Here is a 27,734-nt window from a genome sequence, read left to right as displayed (position 1 = left end):
TGAAAAGCTGACAGTCCTTTATTCAAGCACAAGATAATTTACTGAATTTTTTATTATTATTCTTTTTTGGCTTTGACTTGATGTACCTAGGAAAATTAATGTCATTAAAAGTCTCCGGAAATGTCTGATTGCGTACTGCTTACCAGTGCCAAAGCTTTCCTCCCCACAGAGTGAGCAACGTCCAGAATCCATGAGATTGGAAAAATATCTCCATCCTGTTGGTGTTTCATACACAGGAACCTTCATGACTTTTGCCACTCTGCAGAAGGCACAATAGAACAGTAAAACACCACACATTTCAGAAAGTGCTTTTTTTTTTTTTTTTTTGACACACAGCTTGAGGTCAGTCAAGGACTATTCTAGGTTTTGCTGTATCTCCAAACAGCTGAGCTATAAAACAAAACAAAACAAAACAGATGAACAGCACCACTCAAAACCAATCCCTCAACACTTGATGTGAGCAAGAACCTAGGTAAGTTTATACACTGCAGTACTTTACAAGAGGTAGGAAGCTCAGCTAAACTGGCTTTACCAGTACATTTCTCTTGTTAATGAGCCGGAACATGAGTTACATGTAGAGTTTTGTTGTATTAATGCTTTTCTTAAAGTTTGATCACTATGTTGAAGTACTTTCCTTTACAAAACACAAGAGGCCAACAACTACACACTAGGAAGACACTTGTGTTCATGTGTTCAAAGCCAAGCCATTACAGGTGAGTTTTCAAAGCACAACATCTACTCTAAAAAAGCATTTATGTGATTCTGTGATAAGCTGGGTTTGCAGTCCTTTAGAGGGCTTTAAGGAGCCCTCTACAAAGCTAAGGATTTACACAGACTGAGTATTACGTTCCTCTTGATTCTTGCTCTCACTGCATTTTCATCTGCTTTGTAATACGAAAAATGAGACGTGAGGAATTGTCAATCTGATTGACAAGGACCTTTCACAGAAAAATAACTACGATGACTTACATAGGTTGCTCCTAAAGTAATGCCTGCTATTTATTCTCATGGAAACTACAACAGACACAAAGAGCACAAGAACACTATTTGACAGAGTAAATTTCCAGCCACAAAACACTGTTTCTCAACACAGCCTCCACCATTAGCTATGCATTTTCACCAGCAATGAACAGCATCCTGCATGGCACACTTGTAAAAATCTGCCTCACTGCCAGTGTTACCTTTGCTGAAGCACACCACCCACCATCTCACTGTGCTCACATTCTTTGTTTGATCTCCAGAAGTATCCAACAAGCATTGACGAATGTCAGTGGGTGCAATTTTTTCCACATAGAGGAATACAATTTCCACACCTCTGCTTCATACGCACTTCCATGTCAGACATCATCTCATCAAACCGCCCCACTGCTGCCACCTGTCACACAGCATGTATGTAACAGAATACTGGTGGGAAGTTTCAATCTCTACTGTCATACCACCAATATCCACCTCTGACATCATGGCCCAACGTAAGAATAATACAGGAGACATTACTTTCAGAGTCCTCATACTTAATTTTAACTACAGTCAAGCCCAAAGTAGACCAGGTGGGATTCAACCTGCTTAACACAATCCACCTAGAACTCATGAGTCAAGGCTAAAGCAGTCACCTCTCTGATCAACAGAGAGACCTTTTTTCAGCCAGGCTGCTGCTCTTTCTTAAAGCAGGTGCATACTGAGGTAGACAGGATGACCCTTCCAAATGTGCAAATACCGACCCTTTTGAAACCTGAGTGAAAGTTCAGTCTTTCAGAATTAACTGCAAAATCTTTAGTTAATCAGAGCCGTCTGCAAATCCACTTTTTTTTTTTCCAATGTAATAAAGATCCGTTGCTACCTAAGTCTCCTATTCAGCCTACCTGTTCATTTTTGCATTGTACGTTATATCTAAAAAGGGTATTTTATAAATGAAATCAAATAAGAATCGCTGATACTTATTTGAAAAGAGTTAGAAAGAATTACATAGGGAAAAAAAAAAATGCATGTATTTAATCTTAAACTTGTGTTCCATGTCTGTAATGTGAGGTAGAGGCAAGTGTATACCTTTGTGTGTTCATACAGCACCAGCTGTATTTTTGGGCCTTAGATATACCTCTGCATAACAGAAGTCATACAATGCAGAGCTTAACAGGTTTATAGCTGGCTCTGCAAAAAAGCAAAAAAATAAAAGCATTTTAATCTGTATGTAGTAGTAAGTGCAGGCTGGGAATGGGACCATCCTGCCAAAAAGTAGAAAACAATACAAAAGAAAACAATGGTTAGCACGCTGGAAGAGCAAACACAGTTCTCTTGAGGTAGCCTAACAATGCACCACAAATATCTCTGTTTGCAGAAATGTTCCAATATCCTGGTTTTAGAAGAAGGAAATCCCTTCCCTTTCACTTTTCTGAATTTCTCTACTTTGGGAAATAGACTCAGGTGGACCTGCTTTGACCAGTACAAAAAGCTTTCAGGATTTTGTTAAGCTTGTTCAAAGTTTTCTGGCTATTTGGCCAGCTCTGAAAATACACATGATGATCCTGTTGGTATTGGGTTTATTTTAGACTAAGCCTTTCAAGCAAACAAACATAATATACATATAAACACATAAAGCTTACACTGAAATACAAGATCATTTCTTGCAATTCTTTTGTTGTTTTTGTTCTTGAATCTTAACAGAGTAAATTAGTAGAAGCAGCAAATTCAGGTCAAATTTAACAACTACATATCAGCAGCACTGCAGAAAAAGTTACATCATATTATGCAAGAAGGGCCAAGTTCGAGTAAATAAGAGACTTGACAGTACATCATATCCTGAGCAAAAACAAATTCTTCTCTGTTGTGCCCAGAGAAGGTTCCCTTTCCTCTCTATGCCTGCTTTCCCCCTTTGAACTGTCTCTTCTTTGAGCAAGGAGTAGTTCTGTTTTCAAGGCTGTGAAAAACAAAAGGGTTCTATCCCAGTTGAGTTATGCAAACCACACAACAATTTTTCTTCATCACAAAACTACAGAAAGGCAATAAACTGACGGTGTGAAGTGACATTCAGATATTATCATATCTAACAGGCCTAGCTTATCATTTCATCCAAGCAGCACGCTAATTAGAAAACATACGGCTCTTCCACAAGCCCCTTAGCCAACAGGTTTATCCCTGTCTTGCCCAAATCTGTGCCTACAGTTTCAGTAATCTGAGGAGAATGTACACTTTAAATACAACAGTTTTAAAGAATCACTGTCTGCTAGTAACAACTACTGGCATCACAGAATAAATTCTGGCAAACAAAGGCATAGTTCCAATTCATGGATCAATTCAACAAAGTCTTCTGCATTTAGTTGAATCTCAGAAACATGTAAACCCATCCTAGCGTTCCACAGATGCTTTTAGAGACACTGTAGTTACTTCATATCTGCACATAATACTTCAGATTCCTACATTAAATATGACATCATTAGACACTGAAGATGAGAGCTATTTTCCTGTAGCACACTGAAAAATAAGCATCCTCTTTCTTACTGGCATTTTGCTGAAACAGAGAATCACCAGTGGAAGTCCCAGCACATACATGTGCCTTTACCATGCAGCCTATAAACATGGCAAATGAGGGTTCCCAAAATTCTTAAGGCTGCAGACAAAGAGCAAAAATGTGCTACCTCAGCTCAAACAAACAGCAATGCAAGCTACAGGAAAACACTCTGAGAGGAAGGAGCTGGGAAATTACTACATCTTCAAAGACATGTATGGTAAGCACAAATTAAAGGTGGAGGCACAAGGGGGAGTGTAAATTTCACATTCTACTAAGCAGAGAAAAGACTAAAGTGAGGGCTTCTGGAATGTTTAATTCTGCAAGAACAACTGCTGACAAGTCATGCTGTATGTTCTTGTTCTGGAACACAGATCCATAAATTACAATCAATGCTGCTTTTAGCAATGCAACTTCACAGGATAGCTCAAACAAGCTTGCACATACACAGTTATTTAATTTTCTCTTTAATTTCTCCATGTTAAAAGTGGGAAACTGAGTTCTGTGACCCCTAAATTCTGGGGACTTAGAAATGGAAAGTCAAGGAGTTACAGTGAAGGGGGTTTTTTTGTCTATACGAGATCTCTTGGTCATGTAGGATATCATTTCTCTCAGAAAGTGAGTTTTGGAACTGGTCCCATAAAGAGATTTTAACTAGAAGAGGCTGTGGACACATTGCCTACCTCATCTGAGGGAATTTTTCATGTCCTTATATGTACCATGTCTCATTGTCAAGGTACTGATGCAGCAGTGCTCCTTTAGGGATAATACCTAAGCCTCTGAGTTCTCTGGGTGTAGGCGTGAGTTGTCAAAAGGTCTGGTAAAAATATATTTCCAGAGCAACTCAAGAAGACTGGTAGAAAACATGCCATGTGAGTAGGTTCATTTTCCTGGACTGTTTGAGCAGAGGCGTTCTATTTATGTCTAACCACGCACTCAGTATACCTGTGTTTATATGTTCTGTGAGTATGAACAATGCAGAAGGAATACAGCAATCCATGGGCATTCTGGCTCTTATCACCTCAGACATTAATGGGATTAACTTCAAACAGAATTCCTGTTTGCTTTCTCTCAGCGTAAGCGCTCACTATGTCAATGAGAATACATGGTAGAGTTTCTTGTGCCTTCTGCTGCACTGAGTAGCTCTTGCTAGACAGGACACAAGGTATTTACACTCAGGCCTAAACTGCAGGGCATTCATTTCAATCATTCTGTCCACAGCAGAGCTAAGGGCATTCATTTCCCAGTATGTAGAAAAGTAAAGGAAAAAAACTTCAAAGAGTAGTTATACATACTATCTAAAACTATGTTTTGTGAATTAAAAAAAAAAAAAAGGCAGCAGCAGCTGTTCTTACATGGGGAGATAATGAAGTGAGTTAAAATTACTGTATGGTTACGTAGTTACATTTACCCTTCTACTCTCACTTTTATTCTGAAGAGCTAGTCGCTCACTATCTATACTTGTCGTCCACTTTTTATTAAAGCAATAGAACACACAGTGCAACTATAAAAAGCAACACCAGAAAATAGCATTGTTAAGTAGAACTGTTAAGTTGATTCTTGCTCAGGCTCTGCAGCAAGGCTCACCAAAGTGTGAGCTGGAAAGCTCATAATAGAGTTAAAAATGAAAATAATGACAAGATTCACAATGATGATCAGGATTTTTAAAAATTCCCTGTCTAAAAAAAAAAAAAAAAAAAAAAAAAAAAAAAAAGAACAGTTAATTCTGAAACTGTTTCTGAAAGCCTTAAGAGACTGATGTGGAAAATCTACCTGTTCTGAAGCAGACAACTGCACAACTTACCTTACAAACTGACACAGTTGACAGCCATGTGCAGATCACCTAGTTAGGAAAATACAGGGTACAGGACTCTGGATTCTGTTTTGTCAAGGAAAATATTATCCTGCTTAAACTGTGTGAAAAAGTAACTTCCCATTGAAAAATATATATAGTTAAAAGGGTTAAAAGGAATACCTTACCAAACTATTCTTCCAGTTTTCCATCCACAGCAGACAACAGATTATTTTTCACAAGTGGACCAATAATTGAAGTGGTCTTCAACAATATCTATCAGTCTCTGTACATCCGTAAGTCACTGCAGTTTTGTAATAAAAAGATACCACTGATTGCAGTGGAATAATCATTATGTTCACAAAAGCCAAAGGAGGTCTGCTCCAGCCTGTTAACTACATTGCCACAAAAGGACCTGATGAATACCTGTCATTGAGATATAACAAATGGTCTGGGGCAAGCTGACTTTCTTGTGTTCAGTGAAACTTTTATAACTTCTGGGAATAGATCAGTCAATCAAACAAAACTGCTGTGCCAGAATTATGACACCCATTCACTGAAAAGATAAAGGTCACAACAACAAGGGGAAGGGCTTTCTTTCACAGGTCTCGTGAACAGCAAATGACTGGCTAGAGTTTTGCACTGCAGGTGAAATTCTGGCTTGGGTAAACTGCAGCACTGCACTCACTGGAGTCTTAGTGGGAAAAAAAGAGAGGGACATTGAAAAAAACATGCAAGAAGAGGCTACTGAGTGTCTTCCTCTTATCTTCCACCACCTGCAGGCGTCAATTACATACATGAAACATGCTCACCGACACCTGAGCGAGCAGATCTCAAAATGCAGGCTGGTACTTCATGGACACATTTTTTTCCACCCCACTCCTCTCTGTGTAGCAGGTGCTGAGGTAGACAAGGTGCTTAACCTTAGGCAGCAAAGAGTCCGATTCTGCAGGAGGACAAGCACTCTGAGCACTAAATCAACAGAAATCAAAGGAATCTGAGAGACAGAAGTACGGGTCACTGTAGGAAAGTATGTAGTAGTGCAGCTCCTCAGAATATCACTGTAACTGCTTCTTTCAGAGGTACTGGCTATAAAAGAAAAAGGTTTCACATTGGGTCTTCTAAACCTCACCTTTAATGACTGAAGTAGACCATGTTATATAATCTCCAGCTAATTAAAAACCTGATTCAATTTAAGGCCTAAGGCATACATTATTTTAAAGTCTATCATTTGACTAAGAAAATCAATTTTTCTTCCAAATTATGTAGTCTTTCTTTGTAAAGTATTTGAGGTAAGGATCTGTACCTGGTTTATCAATAAAATAATTTCTCTAGCTGAAAATAACAGTCTTGGTATGGTCTAGCCCTGGCAAAAAATGAAGTTTTTGATATTTTACGAAGTGAAATGATTCAAAATGTCTGTAATATTTTTCAATCCTGAGATCAAAATAACTGGCTTATGCTTTCCTATATCAGTTTTTCTTTCCTTCAATTACAAATTCTGCTTCTCTTTTCACACTGTATTGTACAGCCTTTGTTATAATGAACTTAAGTGCACTTGCAATCAGACCCACAATTTGATTCTTTTGGAGTACTGAGATGACATATAAAACTGAATGCCTATCACATCACCGTATTTTCTTCTCCATCCAATATCTGCATTAATCACTTCATTTTCTCTCCAAAAATCATAATTCATAATAGTCGAGAATTTTTTTTATCTTGAGTTGAGATTTTTTTTTTATCTTCCTTGAAAGTATGGACTCATTGCTTTATCCACAACAAGGTCCCTGCTCCATTCTCAGCGCATGATGTTTCCACTTATTCTGTATTCTCAACACAGTAATACTGGAAGTCTCCCTGCAACTTCATTTCTCATCTCTAGAAGTTTAATAACTGGTCACCTTTGGTGACTTCTCTCCTATTCTCATGATTTCTCAAGGTGCAGGAGTTAACCTTCTTCAATCCGATCAGCAAGTCACCCACTTTTCTTTATAATTGTGAAACTCCTAGCAGTCTGTGAGAAATTCACAGCAGTAGCAATGACAGCACCACAGCACTGGCACCAGCTATAATACAAAATAGATGTTCTGCTTCTGGATGTTTTCATTCTGTCTGCACCACCTTCCCATAAAAGGCTTCAACTGCATATTGTGCAAGGAGCAGAGCTAAAACAACAGCCACCCCCCCTTTTATGGTCAAGTATTACAGTGTTACCCTCTCACACTCTTTAATTTATTAAGTAAAAAGCAAAGGAATGCTAAGTGCCTGAACGTAACACAGATAACCAGGACATCCCACTAAGATATGACGGTTGGCAGAGGGGTTATCAGGAGAACAAGGCAGAAAAAAAAAAAAAAGAAAAAAAAAAAAGATACGGAGAGCTATTTTCTTTCTCACAGAGGACTACAATAACAGAAAATGACAAATAAAAAGCATGTGGAATGCCTTAGCTACAAAGGGTCTCCCCACCCCCACTAAGTTTTAGCTGTAAAATGCTTCTGCAAATGGACTAAAAGTACACTGAACTAAGCTCTGGTGTCTGAAATTGCTTCTGCATGAAAATAGGCAGTTTCAGGTGGATTTTCTTGCCTGACAATAGTTCTGAAGATGGTTACAGATTGCTAATAAGTGCAGAAATCAGATCCTTATTAAATGTAATTTGGGACAATTTGAATTCCCTTTCTATCAACGGAGCTTCATGGAATTCATTCAACACCAAGCATAGTGCCAGCTCACTGTTCCAATATTCTCTCCTGCCTCTTAGACTCACAATGGCCTTTCCCTGTTTAAATGCTTTCAACAGCACAAACTAAAAATTACCCCAGCAGAAAGACCAAGTCATATAAACACTACCTACCATTCCCATGCCTTGTAACACAGCAACCACACACACCAGAAATTTGTTTGAGCTACGCAGAACGCATTCATTTTCAGCACAATTACCACTATACTCCATAGACATGAACTACTGCATGGAAAGTCAGCCCCTTGGCTTTAAATTCCTAAAACCAAACAAATTAAAAATATAGTGTCTCCCTTTGGATCACTCCAGCTCACTGGATTTTACTGACCTCTGTATAAGTAGACTTGAGAAGACTTGCAACACCTAAAGAAGAGTTAAGAAACACTCATCAGGAAACTCAGACTCCAAAGTGCACAGTTGGGCCCTTTTTACATTTACATTCCTTATTGCCACCTATAGGCCATGGTATGAACTTACAGTTTAACATTTCCAGTGGCAACACCATCTTCTTGCACAGACATTTTGTAACACCTAAGGCAATATTACAAGGCCCTTGTGCAAACAAACAAAACAAAGGCAAAAACACAGCAGTTTTGAAGCACAATACCCTTCAGAAAACAACAGTATAGCCCCAGTTTATGCCCCAAAGCCAACAGGCTATTCTATGATGTAATCACAGGTGGTAAAAGTTCACTCTTGTTTAACTATGCACTGCTGAAGCTAAATGCATTTTCACACAGGCCAGCTCTATTTCACACAGCTCTACCTCAGAATTCTACAAAAGTGCTGTAGAAAGCCTCCGCTTTTTCCCCGCTGTTCAGGGAGAGAAAGGTCAAAGCAAATGGCGCAGCTCATTGCTTTACCTTCAGAACTGAAGTGATAATCCTTTCCACTCCGGGCAGTATGTATAAGGACAGCTTTTATGGACACTCTACTTCAGTCCTAATTTGCTCTGGAGTGAAATGCAACTGATGCAGAATTAACTGATGGCAAGGCACAGTAAGTGCACCTTTACGGTATGAAATAAGGAGACAGCATGCAAAGCTCAATCTTTTCACCTCACATTCACAAGTGCTGCAAGTAGGTTTTTGTTGTAGCAACCACAGTAAGAAATTGCTGCTAGCATTAAAACTACCAGTAGTGCCAGTTTACATATATATTGTCACAGTGAGACTGTCACCACTCCCAGATTGTGGTTCAGGGGACTAGGAGGAACTGAAGTATCTTTTTCTGAGAAGTTAATTCAATTTTAAGGAGTTGTGCTGAAGGAGGCCAGATTGGCTTAGCTAACAAGGTCTTTAATTCAGCTTTGGTTCTAAGTTCCCTTGCCAAGTATGGATGACAGCAAAGAGTCCTAGCAACGAGATTCCAGAGGAGACAAAAGCTCTCTGAACAGTTATGTGCTTAATTCAGTTTAATCAATGTTTGTACATACATAAACTGCCTACATTTCCATCTTTTCAAGGACCTACAACATGAAAGAAATTCTAACAAGAAACACTGACTGTACTTTCTCAAGAATTCCTCCTTCAGGCAGGAAACTGGCCAATGAACCTGTAACATCTGCTCTTGCTCAGCTTAGCTATCATGGTAAGGACAGCACTGTCAGCAGAAAATCACTGTAGCTCAGTGTACAAAACACACCATTCTCTGCAGTCTCCAGACACCCTCCAAAAATCTCCTCTGGCAGCTTTTAAAAACATCTCAGCCTTTGACAGAGCAAATGTTCATAAAAAAAATCAGAAATTGACACAATTGCTCAAATCCAGACGTTTGTATAATCGGAATAAAATAAGAACAAATAAATGCTGACCTGGTGGTGCTTGCTTCACTTGAAACTGCTATAAAGTGTGGAATTCTACAGTAATAAATGCAGGTCAACAGAAAAAAAAATCATGCCTGCCTTTTTCAAAAGAAAAATTAATTTAATCACAGTGAGAAACATTTCACTATAAATAAGTATTTGTACCGTTCCTGCAGGCACTGGAATCAGGCCGAATGTGAATTCACATTTAACTGATAGAAGCAATCCTCAGTCATTCTTTACTAAGAATTAGTTAGCTGAAAAAATTTGCTTTCAAGGTATTCATAATTTCACCTATCTTGAACTCCTTACATGGCCAGAACGTTCCCTTCCCTTCTCCCCTGCTGAATGTTAAAAGTCAGATTGAATGTGCGGTGTTTAAAATTAAATCCAGACTATCAGTCTGAATGTCTATATCTGGACTGAGTTTGCTAACAGCAAGATTTTATTCTTAGAATTTGTAGTGGTGTCCTTTCCTGTTATGTATGAGGGAAAGCAGTGCTGACAGGACAAGAAACAAGGAAGAAGATCAGAAACAAATCTGCATTTCTCAGGTACAGCTCCACAAAACTCACAGTCCAAGTTTTACTGAGTGGAGAGGACTAAAGTGATTTAAGTTTTGCTGAACCCCCACCAACCACAGGCAGCACTGAAGGCTCAACTGATAATAAAGCATATTGTGCACACAGCACTATTCAGAGTTCTCTAGCCTCACAGTGAAGAAGCTTATCTGTTATGCAGGAAGCAGACTGGTCCCATCAGTGTGGCACCGATGTTCTTTGGTCTCCTTCACAGATTCGGTGCCTTGCTAGCACAAACACACAGGCAGTGGGACTCTAGATAGAATATCTGCACTGCTCTGTGTTATATAAATGTTGTGTGACATCAGTATGGTACAGGCTTTTCTGAGATGGAGCACTGTCCAGAAACTTTACAGGGCCTTACATGATTTCAAACTACAGTACTGTCTGTGGAAAAGCAACCCAGTTTTCTGAGCTGTGTTTCTCCTCGTCCTTCCAAATCTTCTCAGCCCTGTTCAAGCATACCACCCATGCTGAGATTTATGAACAGAAGAAACCTGGGAGGCTTGTGCTAAGAGAATGCTGACCCAGTCACACTACAACTTAAATTTCTCCTTTACAGGACAAGTGTTTTATACAAGGGATCAGAGCCAAACAGTAATGAGGATAGCACATAATAAAATGGGGAAAAGATAAAACACTGAAGTAATGGAAAAACTAGTACTTCATGAAATTTTTATTTCTTCTGTATTATTTTAATACATATACTATAATAACTTTTCATGTTTCCCTTTAAATCTCCGGGGTTTCATGCAAACTTGAAAGTAAAGTATGTACTCAAGTATTCTGTTGGGCTGATGCCAAAAGGTAAAGGTCAACTACTTTCCTTTATTGAGTTTCAAGCATCCTTTAAAAAGCAAGACTAGTTACTTGTTCTGCAAGAGCTGTTTCCAATCTGCTAACAAATCACAACAAATCACCTTGCAGACAGAAATACTGCTCCTTAAGAAGAGGGAAAAAAAATGATGCCAAGGTGGATAGGTCTGTGTAAATAAAGATAAGTTCAAATGTTTATTATTTTAAGTACTTCCAATGCACAAAAACGGCTGCATTCATCCTCTTGCTCCTCACTTCTCCTCACTGTGTACATTTGTAGAGAAAAACAGGATGCTGTGAACACACCCCAACAATTCTTTAGTTTAACTAAAAAAATTGAGATGTTTGTATGTGCTGAAAGTGGATACTGCATGCGCTCCCCTGACCTAAAGCCTGCAGTCCCTTCCATTTTCTTTACCTAGAGGTACCAATTAGGTGTGACCTTATTTAACCTTATACTCAAGGTTCATCAGCTACAACAGTTTCACCAGGTATCAGTAATCACTAACAAAAAAGTCATAGCTGAGACAGATTCCAAAGCTTGAGGAAGGGAGGGCAGCTTTTCAGGTTCACACGGTGAAAGAAAGCCCTTCAGAATGAACATTTAATGAGCTATATTTGTCCCCTCTTGTCTCTACCCACTCAGATTCACCTCAGTGCAAAATGCCAGCAGTCTCCTAAGTCAAAGGGCAATGTTTAAAGGATCCTAAAGATAATCCATGACTCAGCTCACTTCCTATCAGGAAAAACTCGTTATATGTATTTTACAGTTACTCTCCAGATTCTGCAAGACACTGAAACCACCCATAGAAAGCAAGGAAGCTGGCACACATGCTACAGGAGACACATAGCATGTGAGTCTACCCATCTGAGGAATCAGATAACTTATGAAAGAAAAAAATGACATGTAATGGTATCTTAATCATGCCACCTTGCACTGAGGAGGGTCGACAGGCATATTTTACTACCTACAATCACAATATTTGTAGTGGTGTTGGAGGCAAAAAATATGCAAAGCATGGGGCTGCACTCTCACTCCACCTAGATGGAAAGCATATTGTAAAAAGTGAAAGAAAATATGAAAAACTTGAAGAAAATGTAAAGAAGGAGCAAACAAAAATCTCTGAAAATCCCATAAAGAATATTAATTACAGTGGTTATGGATGTCCTTTAACCTGTATAAGCTATAATCATTAGTAATGTTTAAGACATTTCAGTTAAAAGTCATACTGGAGCAGCAGGAAGATAATGATGAACTTTTTTAGTTGGAGATGGCAATAAATGCCAATTTGTAATAAATGCTTACAAGAGCACAGACAGATCAGCAGGATCCCATGATGCTGAAGTCCTATATATGCCATCTTTGAGATCCACAACACCAAGCAAAAGAAACAGAAAGGAGCAATCCTTAAATCCCACCACTGTAACATTTTGGCAACCTCATGATATTGTTTAATGGTAATAAACACTATTTGGACACCAAAACCCTAATAAAAACCCTAATACTAGTATGGGTTCATCAACAACAAAGCCCATACTTCTCAGAAACACAACTGAGTGATATTAATTGCTGCAGTGATGAAAACATGAAAACTTTTACTAGTCTCACAGGCAAATATGGTAGGGTAAAAATTGTTTATATATTACATCAGTAAGCTATATATATGGAAAAATATTATATGCATATGTATGTGTATTACACGTACACACACGAAAACATCATCACTCTGCCTTTGAAGTGTGTGTTATTTCCAGGAATCCAGGAAAACTTCATTTTCTCCTTCATACCAGACCTAACCTAGAATCACTGAAAACAGCTGTTGACATGTACAGTATCTAAATAAAGCTGTGATAAAAGGCAAAAGGTGAAAGTTTTGGTAATGTCAAAAAGTAAAGTCAACTAGCAAATGCAAGTACAAGTACATGATGAGAGATGTGCTTTGGCAGCAGCTAACACAATGATGTCTTTCACACAATAAAACCAGTCGGCACAATACTCAGAGTCCCTGCAAGACGAAATTCTCACACACATACTCCAGATCCACACAGAATCTGGGGTTTGGTTGCAGATAGTACAGAACACTGATAAAGAGAAGTCCAACCAGCTGCTAAGCACATAGCCATGGTCTCCAGATGCACTGCAGAAATCCCTAAGGTTATTCATGCCCTTCGTGGCCGAGACACAAAAAATCTTTTCTTTACTATTTCATCACTACTATTTTTACTAGCACTCAAATGTGTGTACATAGTTAACTCCTCCTTGTCAATAAAGGAGGAAGGGAATGGACAGCAATCAGGAACTCCTGGCATTTTCAACGAACCTATATATAACAAATTCTTACAAGACTTTTAAAGGTTACAAGCTTATTTTAGCCTCCAAATTTTGCTTTGGCTTAGGAAAAGAGAGACCATGCCCTGTTCTAGGAAAAACAGCACCCCCATGTTTATATATTTGTTTGTTTCTAATATCACAGCAGAGTATATTAGACTGTGTCCCATTCCCTGACTGTTAAGCTCCACCAGTAAAGACAGTGATTGTGCTGCAGATCCATAAGAATGGCTGTTACTGTTATACTGCAGTATACTGTAATAATAGCCTACTGTGTTACTGAATTCCTCACAGAGTCTTCTCAGTATATGAACAGAACCAAATAAAATAACGACTTGGTTTTATAAAGCAAGTTTTTCCCTGGAGAAGAGGATTTACCTTTGAATATCAGACACAACAGAGCACAAAATGGCACAAATGAATACTCTGCCCCATTAGGATTTGGCAAGAATATCAAGCAACAAAGAAAGGAGGAGCCACTGGGCATGCATGTGGCAGGGAAACAAAACAAAGCTTGAACAAAGAACAAAGAGTGCTGGAAGTTTCCACCCTCCCACCTTCCTGTTGCAGCCTAGAGCCCCACATGGGCACTGCAACAGAGAAAACCTACATTTCCAGCAATAAAAGTGATCCATGAAGTCAGAGACGGAAGCGGAAAATAAAGAGTGGGACAAATAGAAGGAAGTAAGTTCTCTCATTCAGTAGAAACTGTCAGGGAGAATTTATTTTAACAGAAAAGAGATGTAATAAATGAAGAAAAGATAGAGGGTGATCTGGTGTTTGCCTCACTTGCCTCTACAGATACATACTCAAGGAAGTCTCAGTAAGGTCATCCCTTGACCTTATCCTTGACCTAATTATGGGCAAGACCTGTGTTTTTTTACAAAAAATACAAAAACCTTATGAACCAACTACAGTGAAAAGACTTTCCACTAATTCAGATTATACACATGGCCAAATGTTATTAGCCTATTTTAGCTCTTTTACAGTGAGGTCAGCTGGTTGAAAAGGCACTGCATGCCTGTGTTCATCAACCAAAACGCAACACAGATGTGAAAACAGCCAGACTCTGTTATGACAGCAACTGAAATTGGAGTTTCTGTATTTTGATTTGTCCAAATAATAAATAAAACAATGGCATTAGGTATGTCACTGGCTGGTTCCACAGTTTCTTCTTCACCTCATTAGCGCTGCAATACTGCAACCATCCTCTCACTCAGAGTTGTCAGCAGGACAGCTCAGAAAATGACCAGGAAAAAAAAAAATAGTGGATCTTCTCTATTTGGATAATCTCTTGGATTTGTAAGAGAAAGAAAAAAAATGAAAGAATCAAAACTAAGATTTCTACACATCACTTTTTGTTAATTGCACTAACTACAGGAGTGCAGTAGTGCTACTATACTCCTGCAGTACTGCAACAAGTCCTAGTCTTGCTGGAAGGGGGCATAGCAGCACTAGAAAAAAAAAAGTCAAATTGGAAGGCACCACAGAAGATCTCTAAACCAAATGTGTGACCAAAGCAAGGTTAGCTATGAGATATGACAATGTTACTCACAGTGTTTTCCAGACAAGCACTGTTAAAATCCCTTGTTCCAAACTATTCAGTCTCCTGTCCTCTCACCACACAAACCTGTGAAGTGCTTGGTTCCATCTTAACAGCCTCTGTGTAGCTACTGGTGGCTTGTATTAGGTTGTGACAATGACATCCCTTCTCCATACTATCAAATCCAGTGCTCCCACCACTCCTCTTGGGGCTCAGGGTAAAACAGTATTGAAAACATGGTGTTACAAATCTTCTTAAAATGGAAGTAAATGGCATCTGCAGCCCTACTCCCAATAACAGACTTACTCATTTTATCACCTAGACAATCACACTGGTCAGACTTAGATCTATTTTGGTTGCTTCCTAGTGATGTCATCAGGATTTGGACTTCCTTACACTATCACTGTTTTATCTCTTGTACTCTGTGTATTTTAGAGAATTAGAATTACTAATTTTTCTATGCAGTTTTTCACAAAGAAGAAAAATGCTTTTACAGTTTCAAGGTAGTGGTCATATCTATAGAGTAAAAGCAAATTCAGAAGAAGAAACTATAACATGCCATAGAAACAAATCTACTACAGCATAGCTGATGTTGGCAGGGGCCACAGGATCCCAAGCAGGGACACACAAAGCAAGGCGCCCAGAACCATGCTCACACAGCTTTTGAAGGTCTCCCAGGAGGAGACCACAGCATCTCTGGGCAGGCTGAGCCAGTGCTCCATCACCCACACAGTAAAAGAGTGGCTCTTGATGTTTGGACAGAACCTGCTGTGTATCAGTCAGTACTCACTGTCCTGTCACTGACACCACTGGAAGCAACCTGGTTCTGTCTTTCTTTTAGCTTTGAATACTAGATTTTGGATATTGGATATTCTTTACACCTGGAATATTCTCATACTGGCAATTACCAGAACATGAAATATAAATTTCAGTACTTTCCATATATTCTAGCTGTAGAAATGATTTAAATAACTTCATTCTGTTTTGAACTGCAGTGTACTATTTGAAAGCAAAAGTGGTTTCTCATACTCACAGTAAACACAGAGCTTCAGTGGTAAATTACAAAACTATTAATACTGAGAAAGGAAAATTCCATTCTCCTTTAATATCAGGTTCTCCTACGAGCGCTCTCTCTCTCTCACACACATATTCATAACCTTTTTCAGAACTCTATTCTGATTTTGGAAATATCTCAGTTGCCTTTCATTTCTGCACAGAAGGAAACAGACGAAAATGTTTCTGCCCCTACAAAATTAAACTGACAATTCAATCGACTAAGTCTGAAAGATCTGTTCTAACAAGGCCCCCAAATGTCTTCAAATCATGCTACGTACCCTGGTTCTGTCACAGTCTTACACAGACCTTGTTCAAAACCCCCAGAATGTGAAGAACAATTTCCTGTCTTCTTATTTGTAAACAGTAACTTAGCAGAACATGCTTAAGAAACATACATAAGAAGTAGAATTCTGTTTTTGACATTTAGTGCCAGAAAGGTTTTCTTTGACATCAGCAGGAAATTTACCCATGAAGGTCATCCATTTACAGAAGTCCTTTGATGGGAGAGGTCAGTTTTGGGCTGGTACCAGCTGTGCTGTCTGGCACAGATGAAACATGTTCAGACACGTTAATCCATGTGGGAGCCTTTGGAGGCTGCAGCCCAAAATAAATCCATGGAAAAAAAAAAAAAAGGGGGCATTTATTTTAAACACTCTTTTAGTAGTCATAGCGTCTTCTTCAACTGTCTTACTGAAAAAATTCTCCAAATGTTTAAATTAAAATGCTTTTGGAATTTTTTTTATCAGGATATTTGTAGACATTCCTGTTGCTTATTCATGTTTGTATACATTTTGAGATATAAGACAGATGCAGCACTGGGAGAACTACTGACCTTCTGTTTCCCAACATCTGTCTATTGCACAGTGCAAGACTTACTCAGAAAGACTGGTAAAATGTTTATTTTTCTTAGGTGGTTTTCACACGCTGCATGTTAAGCCCAGACGTATGTTTGTTTGTTAAGATTGCAAGTAAACTTCTTAATAAGTCAGTCACGTCTGCAGTATATGTTTACATCACACCAAAAATAGAATATTGTTTTAACCTTGGTGGACAAAATGTAGAAGTAAAATTCACAGCCAAGATGGAAAAAAAGCACTGTACATCTTTCAGTTCATCTTTTAAAGGATGAGAGCTTTCAGTACAATTTCCCTCACTCAGTCCTGAGAACGGCTCGCTGCACAGCCAATGAACCTGCTCACTCCAGGCGACAGCGCCTACACCTGCCCACCTCATGCACTGGAGGCAATCCAATGACTGTAAGTGGGAGTAGGGCTGCCCTGCAGCCTGCCTTTTTTAGTTGCCCTCAGGATCACAACTGACCAGTGAATCCCTTTCAGGCCCAAAAACTAAGCTGTGTGCCAAGTAAAGATGTACGCCACAGGACCATCCTGCCATAGAGTGCAACTCAGTTTTCCTACTGATGTAAGACACTCCTGCGTCCTTTTCTTCCCAAGGAATGAAATACAAGTACTGAGAAACATAAACAAGCAATTCATTCTTACAGAAAGTTCAGAAATACACAATACATTGACAATAACAGCTAAATTACAAGCACGCTGTACAAATGAAACTAAGGCACAGCTAATGAATGGATGTCAGTGTTCTGTAAAGACATTTCTTCCTCCACAAAGCTTTTGAAACATGCAATATATGAGTACATAAAGCACCTATCTTTTAGCATTTATTAATATTGCAATGTCATTTTAAAAGTTACCCTTCCTGAACAAATTTGCCATCATACAATGCTAAACAACTTTTTATTATACTCCAAAAACATTAAATTATATTCATGAAAGTTTAATGCAGTTGTCTTTCACAGAGTTCTAGAACAGACCTTCTACTTGTTTTATTTCATTTAGTTTAAAAATGGCTTGTAAGTGACATGGAGTTGATTTGACAGAGGTGTCTTAAAAATCCACAACAAGCCTCTTACAGATAAGAGAAAGTGAGACTGACTTACATGACTGAAGAAGATAACAAGAGCTATGTCAGAACTGGCAGAGCTTGAACAAATCACAGTCACAGAAGTGAACACTTTTACCTAGTTGACTGTAAACTGTATTTATAAATTGGGGAAGTCTTTATTTTGGAATATCCCTTACAACAATAAAGGGCATCCATGCCAGGCAAGGGCCATGCACACCCAGCTTTTTGCATACACTCTGTCATTAAAACAGGTGGATTAAGAATATCGAAGAAAAGCAGGCAGCTACAAGCTACTTACAGAGTTACAAGAGGGACAAAGAAATCCATAGAGTATTTGTAAACTAAAAATTCAAGGAAATAGTCACAAAGACACAATTGGAATGTGATATGCTATTCTCCATAGCTAATCAGAGTTGCATATTTCTTTAGTTGCTAATGTTTCTTAAACAAAAATAAAAGGTCCCTTTCATTAATTGATCCAAAAAAACTTCTTTTTTTCTATCTGTGTTTACAATTGGAAGATTAAGCTCTAAGCTTTACCTTTGAAATCTATGTTTCTGCTTCACTGTAGACCTCTTTCACTTCATATCCATCACTTAGACTTCATTTTTCAAACATGGTGTTTGAAAAAAGAATAACAGTCAATTATCAACATAAAACTTTTCATAGCTGCACAGATACGAAGGATGCCAATGGAACTACTGGTGCTCAAAATCCTTTGAAAGTAAGATCAGACTAGGGAGAGCTGATTGATCATCTTCAAATTAGAGGTCACTTTTGAAAGCAACAAATAATTTCCTGGTCTACAAACATCTTACTTGAATGAACTCTTTGGGAGCCATAGTTCATGCATATATAAGTTGACGCAAATCCTATACTTCCTTGCTTTATTCTAAGAAAGTTTGTATCTACATTATTATTCAAGAAGTGCTGAATATGTCTAATGCCTTTGTGCCTATAAAAAAAATACTCAAGATCTTCATACAGAAGATGTGAATTGTAATATCAGACCTGACTGAGTTAAATCTAGCTGGTCATCAACAGAGATTTCACAATAACTCTTTGAATAACAAACATATTGGAATAATTTTCTATATTAGGTATTGCAGAAAACCTTCAATCAGAAAAAAAAAAAAATCTTGAAGTTAAACTTCAAACTGTGACCATGTTGTAACAGAGTCAAGAAAATGCCATAATTGGGTATTACGAGTAGTTGCAATAATACAGTTCAAGCCTAAATTTGACTGAATGTTAACATCTGCCCTTTCAAATGAATCAAAATAGATTTAAGACAAGCTACAACACTTAGGCATTCCTCACCTCAGCCTAATTAAGGCTTGTGAACTGTGTGTAAGTTGAAGGCCTGGGCCCCTTACTCCTTCAAAATAATTCTTACAGAATACAATATTTTCATCTGTTCAGTCTGTGATGTCTCAGTTGGTTGTGCTCCATATGTAAATTCATGTAACCATATTTACACTGTTTTATGAAGGCACATAATTAATGACTGTGCCACTAGGTACTGGCCAGTCAGTCCTGAACTTAGCAGCAGAGCTGTTATAAGCAGCAGTGCTACTGTCACTTAAATTTGCTACTATCACTACCTTAAATTTGCAAATGATTTAAGTAATTATCTGGAGTTGTCTTGAGATGGAGTAACATTCCTTTTCAGTAGCCTGTTACCTCCTGTTCCCATACCTGCTTTTGAGGATTCAGGATTTAACAATGCATCACTGCGTTGCACACCTACACTAACTGACCTGAGGAGTACTAAATTCTGAACTAAACCCTAAGCAGAATGATGAAAGCACAGCAGGAAATGTATTTTCCTGCTGTATTTAAATTACGTTTAAATATGTAAACAATGTATATGCAACACAGATTTCCAGGGAAGATGCTATTTAAAATTGTCTCTTATATGCTGCCCTCACTACCTCCTGCTGTGCCAGGGGACTGGGTTATGGAAAGAAGATGACAGGAAGTAGCAGCAGAAACACTTAATCAGGACAATATATTCCCCAACAAAAATCATACAAAGAGGGTCCAGTGCTTCATGGAGGAAAGCAGGCCTGCTTGGGGCTTTATCCCTCTGCCAAGTCTTGAGTTTAGCATTAGCAAGCATTAACTCCCAGCAGCTCTATCCTTGTTGGTAACAGGCTTTGGAACTGCTTTCAGAGGAACATTCAGACCTTCTTCCTTTGCCTTCCTATCAATCTCTTAAATTTTTGAGCACAGTTGGACTTTGACACACAGTAAGCACTAAATCATCATTAAAGCTTCATTACATCCTTGTGGTTTCTATTATGACAGTGTTTTAAATGCCAAAGAGAGATGTTCATTATTTGTTTGTGGAGGTAATATTTGCTTCCCTGGTGTTTCCAGGTAGAAGTCAGAGACCAATCAAAAGCAAACCAACTTAAGCCAAGAACAGTGAGGTTCTCTTGTTGGGCAACTTCTACAAGTCGATGTTTTCTTTGATTCCTAATTCTCACAACTGGGGAAAAAAAAAAGACAAAAACAAAAACCCAGTCTTCTGGAGTAGTGTTGCGCTTCTCTGGGCAGTAATCAAGGGGAACTCACTTGATAATAATGATTAAGCAAAAATACAGCCTTCCCCATGCAAATGGCCAAAACAACTCGAAGACACTTCTCTGAATTATTATCCTTCATGCTCACTCTGTGTTTGTTGCCCATAATGTGAGGCTTATGTCCTACAGGAATAGGCAAAGTCACTTAAGCAAAGTTTCCTACTGTGCTACAGAAAAAAACAACCCTACTCCAAATTTTCATCCTGTTAATTTAAGTTTCTTGCTGACTGATGGGATAACATTCTTTCTGCACTCAGCACAGCACATTCAAAGCCATCACATCTCTACCTTTCACAGCATGAAGACACTTTGTTAAGCAAGTCAGAAGAGAACACCACCACAGCACACCCTCTCAAAACCTGGCTCTTGCCAACAGGACAGTAAATGGATAGGCAGCAGGCACTGATGTCTCAAAGCTGCATTAAAAGGTGGGCTACCAGGTGTAACATCACAAGCTCCTGAGTAGTGAGGTAATCAGCTCCGCTCAGACTAAATCTAGTTAGAGCATACCAATACTGTTGTAATGACCTGCCTGTAGAAACAAAGTATCAGATAATGCTAGCCATAAGAGAATTCTCTAAACAATCCTCTTTTCCTGTACCAAGCTGACTACTATTTTCCACACTCACTCAACTTCATAACTCCTACACAAACAACTTTTGCTCACTCTTCTGATTCTCATTTTGTAGACAATGAGCTAACAACTCTGAATTCCATTTCCTTTTCTGTTAAGCAGAAATCAGATAAACCAGAATACAAGGATATGAAAAAGAATAGTTTGTTGAACAGTGTACACAGCTACACATTCACTACAAGAGAAAGAACACCAATCTAAGGTTACACACCACCAGAGAATTGAAGTCTGGAGACTTACCACCACAATCCTGTTGATGTTGGACCAAATTAAAGCAGATGTTTCCTGTCAAATGTTATACTGTTATACTCTGCCTACATTACAAACAAGTGTATTCCAGCAGTCACTTCAAGCAAACCTGTGTAAATGTTGAACATCTTAAGTGAATTCTCTTGTAAACCACTGCTCTGTTACTGTATTTCTAATCAATATTTAAGTCCTCTAGATTATTGTTTCCTGCTGTTTAACAGCACACACTGAAAAACTATTAAGCAACACATTATCCTGCATGGACATGAACAAAGCTCTAGAGTTTCTAAACCCCTTCCTTCAAGTATTACGCATGATTTTTTTTTATTAACTGAAGGAAAAGCTTTAATAGGTTTAGATTTAGGCTAAACTGTGGCCACACAATATGGATGTATCATAAAAAGAGGTGGATTTTCTTTTCTTTTCTTTTTTTTTTTTCCAGATGAAAAAGGTCCCCTGACCTTGGAAGACAGCAGTACGACGGAGCCAATTCTCTCTCATGAAATCTGCTCTTACAATCGATATCCAAAAGTGGGGCATTTTTTAACTCTGGTAATTTCAACTAGGAAAATACTTCCATGCATTTTAGTGTTTTATGGAGTAGTGACGGCTGTTAAATCCTACCTGGACATGCTTGAAGGTAGCATTTCCTTACCTCTTCTGGAAGACAGAGACCTAACAAGTAGAAACAAGTTTTCTTTCTTGTATAGGTACAGTTTTTCTAACCTACTGCGCAAATGTTATATGTTATATATATCATATTACAAATGTTGCCATTTTCCCTTTCGGTCATGTTTATTTTAATATATTTCTCATTTTCCACTGTTAGAACATCAAAGCACTAAAAATAAGGAACACCAACATTCAACAGTGCAGTAGAAATGACTTTTAATCAATACATGTAAGCCTTAACAGTTAGTTAGACATTTCACCCACCTTAACAATTCTTGCTTTCTATGCACAATATTACATGCTTTTTCCTAAGCACAGGCATGAGATGAAGGACTCAAAAATTCTCTAGCAAGGAAAACTTTGATAAAGCATGAACAGAACAGGGAACATTTATACAAGCAAGACACAGTAAGTCCGTAAGACCTCAGGACCTAAAGGATTTGGCCAAAGTAATTGCCAGGCCACTCTGTTATATTCAAAAGGCAAACTGAAAGAGCCTTCTGAAGATAGCAAGCAAACACCAATACTGCCTTCAAGAGGAGCAAGATCTAGAGGACTACAGACCTGTCAACCACACCTTATTCCCTAAGGTGAGGTGGTGGAGTGCCTTGTCGGGAAATCAGTTCCAGACCTACTAAGGACAAGAGCCCAACTGCAAGTAATCAACATGGATTTATGAAAAGGAAGTCCTGCACAGCCAACCTGTTAGCCTTCTACAATGAGGTGACTAGCTGGGTAGACAAGGAGAGAAAAGTGGATGTTGTCTGCACTGACTTTAACAAGGCTTTCAACTCTCCCATAATAACCTCGTAGATATAATGATGAAAAATACATGAGAGGATTGAAAATTAGCTGAATTTCAAAGCTCAAATTGTTGCCATCAACAGCACAAATTCCTGCTGGAAGACAGTCTACTACAAGTGTCCCACAAGGGTGTACACCACAGCCAGCAACTGAATGTTGTTATTAATGACCAGGAGGATTGGATAGAGCATATTCTCAGCAGTTCGGAGGTAATACAACGTAAGAAAGAGTAGCTGATAAACTAGGTAGTTTTGCAGCCACTCAGAGACCTTAAAAGAACACTAAACCTCATCAAAGTCAACAAGGAGCAATGCCAAACCCTGCATGCAGCAAGAATAATCCCAGGCACCCCATATATAAACTGGAGTCAAAAAGCTGGAAAGTAACTCTACGAAGAGGATCTAGGGTCCTGGTAGATGATAACTTGACCATAAGCCAGCAAAAAGCTTTGAGGCAAAGAAGCCCAACAACATCCTGGTCAGCATTAGGAAAAGCAGTGCCAGCAGGTCAAGGGAGGTGAGCCTTCCTCACTGTGCAATACTGGTGAGGCAGGATCTGGGATCCTTTGCCCAGTGCTGGGCTGTCTGGGATAAGATATACATGGACTTACTGGAGCAGTTCTACTAAAAAGCTACTTAAATGACTAAGAGACTGGAGCATATGTCATACTGGGAGAGGATGAGGGAGAAGGGGCTGTTAAACCTAGAGGACAGAAGGTTGAGGAGAGCATATTAGCAGTGCACATAAAAATCTGACGGGAGGAAGGAATAAATAAAGATGGAGCCAGACTCTTTTAGTGGTCCCTAGTGACACGACAAGAACCAATGGGCACAAACTGAAAAACATAAAATTCTACTTCAAGATAATTAAAAATAAAAAAATAATTTAAAAAACCCTTGTTTATTGTGAGAGTGGCCAAACAGTGGAACAGGTCTAATCAAAATCTCTCTGGAATTTCCATTCTTAAGGACACTTTAAGCCCAAGCAAATGTGGCCCTTAGCAGCATTCTCTGGTTGAGAGAATGCTCTGAACAGTTGTTAAGCTAAATGATGTCCAGACATCCTTTCTAATTTCAACTACTGCAAGATTGCTTCCTTTTCTTATGTCAGAGTTAATATTCACAGTATATTTTTAAATTTAATTTTTAATATTTTATTTCCAGTGTATGAGCTTGAAGAATGAGCATTATGGGTAGATACACAATGAACTTCTTTGACAGTTCTAGAGTACAGAACAATCCATCAGAAATGAAAAAAAGGGATCAAGAAACAAAAAAGATCATAGGTTAAAAGCATACACTAGTGAGCAGTAACCTGAAACCTATTGCAGAATTGCATCTAGCAGCATTATCTTTTCTGTTCTCAACATTCTACTCAGAACAGAAAATATTTTCCTCACTGACTTAATTAGAGTGGAGGTGAGAGATACAGCAGCAAACAGGAACGGTGCTGTCACTCTAGACAACATGCCTTCTGCTATCAGACATCACATTCTTGAAGAACAGGATTTCCCTTTCCACTGGAGACACTTCAAGTCTCAGAATTTTAATACTAAACATTAAACTAGTGTGCTGTTTCTACACAGAATTGCTCAATCTTGCCTTTTTTCTTTTTGTCAAAATCACATTACAAATATTCTTATCCTTCAAAATGGATTGTTTTTTTTTCTTGCAAGTTGGCTAGTTAGTTCATGGGAATAGAAGTATGAATACTTTAAGCGTAGTCTTTCATGCTCACTGTCCAACGATAGTATTTCTCTGCACTAGGACAACTCTCCCTTATGTATATGGGCATAAGAAATCAGATTCCAGTTCAACACGAAACTCCGTCAGCAATATTCTACATTTCAGACTATGATATTCTACGATTTTTTTGAAAAATACCTCTTACATACTGTCTTTCCTGGAAGTTAATCACTGCCAAAAAGTGGGCTTTACTGGTAATCCTGGAAGACATGATGGCTCACTAATTCCTCCACCCAACCTTTGAGGAAGGTGTTTATGACTGTTTACTGTGTGCCAAGGCATGTATTCTGTGCATATGCAGAAAAGCTACTTCCCTAAAATGAAAACCACATGTGTCTTCAAGTCTAAGCTGGGCTCTTTGAGGACTGAGTTCAGCACTAGCACATGTAAGTGAAGCAAGTAAGAGAATTCTGCCACCACAGCATCAGAATATCTGGACATCATTACTGCACTGTTACAAAAACTTTAGAAGTCAGGTATTTTGAATTTTCAAGTGTCTAAATAAGAGTCCCAAAAGAAAACTGATCCCTTTGAAAAGATTAACTTTTAAATATTCAGGAAAACAACAACAATCTAGAAAGAAAGAAAAAAAAAATATAAAAAAAATGTCTTGGAGCAAAGCAGCAAATTTCATAATAATTATTTGACAGACGACAAGGAAAATATTTATATTCTTCCATCATTTACTGAGTTTTATTTAATAATCAGACTTAGCTCCACAGAACTGATTTAGGCAGTAATCACCCTAAAACAACTTGTGCACCAGAAGATCAAATAAATACTGTCGAAGACATCAGTCAAGTAGCCACTTGGTCATTCTGGGGATTTCAGCACATTCACACTTCCTGGCATATTTACCCAGCTTTAAGAAAAGTAGAAAAACAAACATATTTAAAGGCCACTGTGTCTTCGAGTCTTACAGGAATGCACAGATCCCAGGCTGTACTTCCAAAACTAACTGCTATTTATTTTAAATTATCTATCTATTATTTTAAATTAACTATCTCAATGTAACAGTAGCTTTCACTTCAACAGTGAGATATTTGGATCACTAAACAGACAGCATAAAAAAAAAAAAAAAAAACCTGCAATCTAACTGCATTTTCTTAAAACAGACTATTCACCCACAAGTAAGGAATATTTTCCTAAAGATTCTGTCAATCATTAAATGAAACTGCTAGCTGAGTAAAGTAGTAAATTCCTGAAGCCTCCCAAATAGAGATGCACCCTGATATTCTTGCTTCTCAATGAGTGTAATCAACCTTTTCATAAAATCTACATTTCATTTTAAAATTACTGCTTACGTTTCTTGATTAGATACATACAGCAGCACAACCAATCACTCTTGTACTAGTGAAGCTATGCAGCCAGACTAACACTGACACACAATTAGCTCTGTGATCACTCCTTCCACATAGAGAATCTAAGGCAGTAACATTTAGCTTAATCCTCTTATGAGGAGTTTACAGAAAATTTAGGCCTGGATGAAATTTCTTCAAAATCCAGCTGCTGACATAGGATATACTTTTTCAACAAATTTTTTAGAAACAAATTAGCCTTGTCACAGATAGCTGAAGTACACTTTCAACAATTCATGTCCTGGAACTGGAAATGGATTTCAGGACTACTAAATACCCCTTCCAGGACATTTTATATCATAATAAAATACATAATTAACCTGATTAAAACAACCAGTTTTGTGGAGGTCTTTTTTTCTTAGTGCTTGCTTAGTAAAGCACTTGCATTTTAACTGTTTTAAAATTCCATGGTTTGAAGAGGGAAGGCTGCCAGATGAGATTATTATTTAATCAGAAAAAGAATGAAATTATTTGGAAAAGGAATTACCCCTTACTTTTCATAATATCAGAAAGATCTGACCTATTTATTCCTTCTCAGGGTGAATTAAACTATTTTAATCCAAGTAAAGGTTAGTAATATTCATCTCGCTAAGATCAAAGCATCCTTAAAACAAATTAAAGCAATGAAACACATAAGCACATCATCAAATGACTTAACGATTTTGCAACTGCTTTATAATACAAAGCATGGAGATAATATAATGACCAACATGATAAAGATGTTCCATCTTACTTGTCCAGGGCTGTACTGGTGGGCATGCTTCTACCAAATCCTCGGACACCCATCTGACAGAAGTATGGAATGCAAGACAGATTGGCAGCAATAATTGCCAGTGAATCAGACGCATTAACAAAGAAACCATTTTGGCCAAGGATCATATAGCGGTCCTGGAAAAGACAAGAAATACAGAAACCTCAAATGCCTCAAATCCTATGTTTTGGTTTTTTCTTTTAGATGAACAGTAGAAAGAGTTCTTTTGTGGTTTTGTTTTTTTTTTTTTTTTTAAATAGGCTTTGTGTTACATGTATCCCTCTTCAGGCAGAGTAAATTTACTGGCATTGTCCTGACGGATTTATAGCCTTGCTATCATACCCTCACTCCCTCCAGTAAACAAAAGCTCCTAATCAGACCCTAGCCTGAGCCTCCTACACTGTACTTCAGTAGGTCTGCTCCTGCCAGGGAATGCCTGTGTAGGAGAATCTTTCTGCCAATTGCACGCACTGTATTGTGAGTAGGAGGGTATTCTGTGTTGCGAGACCACAGAAAACAGCTTCTGTTCTTCAGAACCTTTTCATCATTGTCAAATCTTCACAAGACAGCAAGTTGTTTTTGCAATACTTTACTGATATGTTGATAACGTCACAAAAACTAAAACAAGCAGAGATTATAATTCAGTGTTTTATTCAGCTAAAAATCTCTCAATTTATGTTAGCCAAATCTCACTTTCTTAGTTACTACTTATTAGTTAGTTACTATTTAGTGACAAGTTGATGCCATCTGTACATGCTGTCCTTTCCCACGCAGAGAAACGTTACACCAGAAGAAAACAAATACAGACAAAAAAGGAGGGGAGGGGAGGAGAGGGAGAGGA

The 27,734-nt window shown here is 38.2% G+C and overlaps 1 protein-coding gene across 1 annotated transcript in view; it reads right to left on the bottom strand.

Moving 5' to 3' along the window:
• LOC122164128 (phosphoglucomutase-like protein 5) overlaps positions 1-27,047 on the bottom strand; it is a 54,755-nt gene extending 27,708 nt beyond the window's left edge. The window contains exons 1-2 of the mRNA XM_042825904.1: positions 26,876-27,047; positions 144-259 (exon numbers count right to left, since the gene is read on the bottom strand). Coding sequence (XP_042681838.1) covers positions 144-259; positions 26,876-27,021 — 262 coding nt within the window. The 5' untranslated portion in view covers positions 27,022-27,047. The remainder of the gene's footprint in view (positions 1-143; positions 260-26,875) is intronic.
• Between the last annotated feature and the right edge of the window lie 687 nt (positions 27,048-27,734).

The sequence above is a fragment of the Centrocercus urophasianus genome, unplaced genomic scaffold (genome assembly GCF_019232065.1).
Source record: "Centrocercus urophasianus isolate 14NV4802_14NV808 unplaced genomic scaffold, USGS_Curo_1.0 seq_25, whole genome shotgun sequence".
NCBI classification, from domain to species: Eukaryota; Metazoa; Chordata; class Aves; order Galliformes; family Phasianidae; genus Centrocercus; species Centrocercus urophasianus.
The sequence above is the reverse complement of the archived record's forward strand: the minus strand, read 5'-3'. Positions and strand labels throughout refer to the sequence as shown.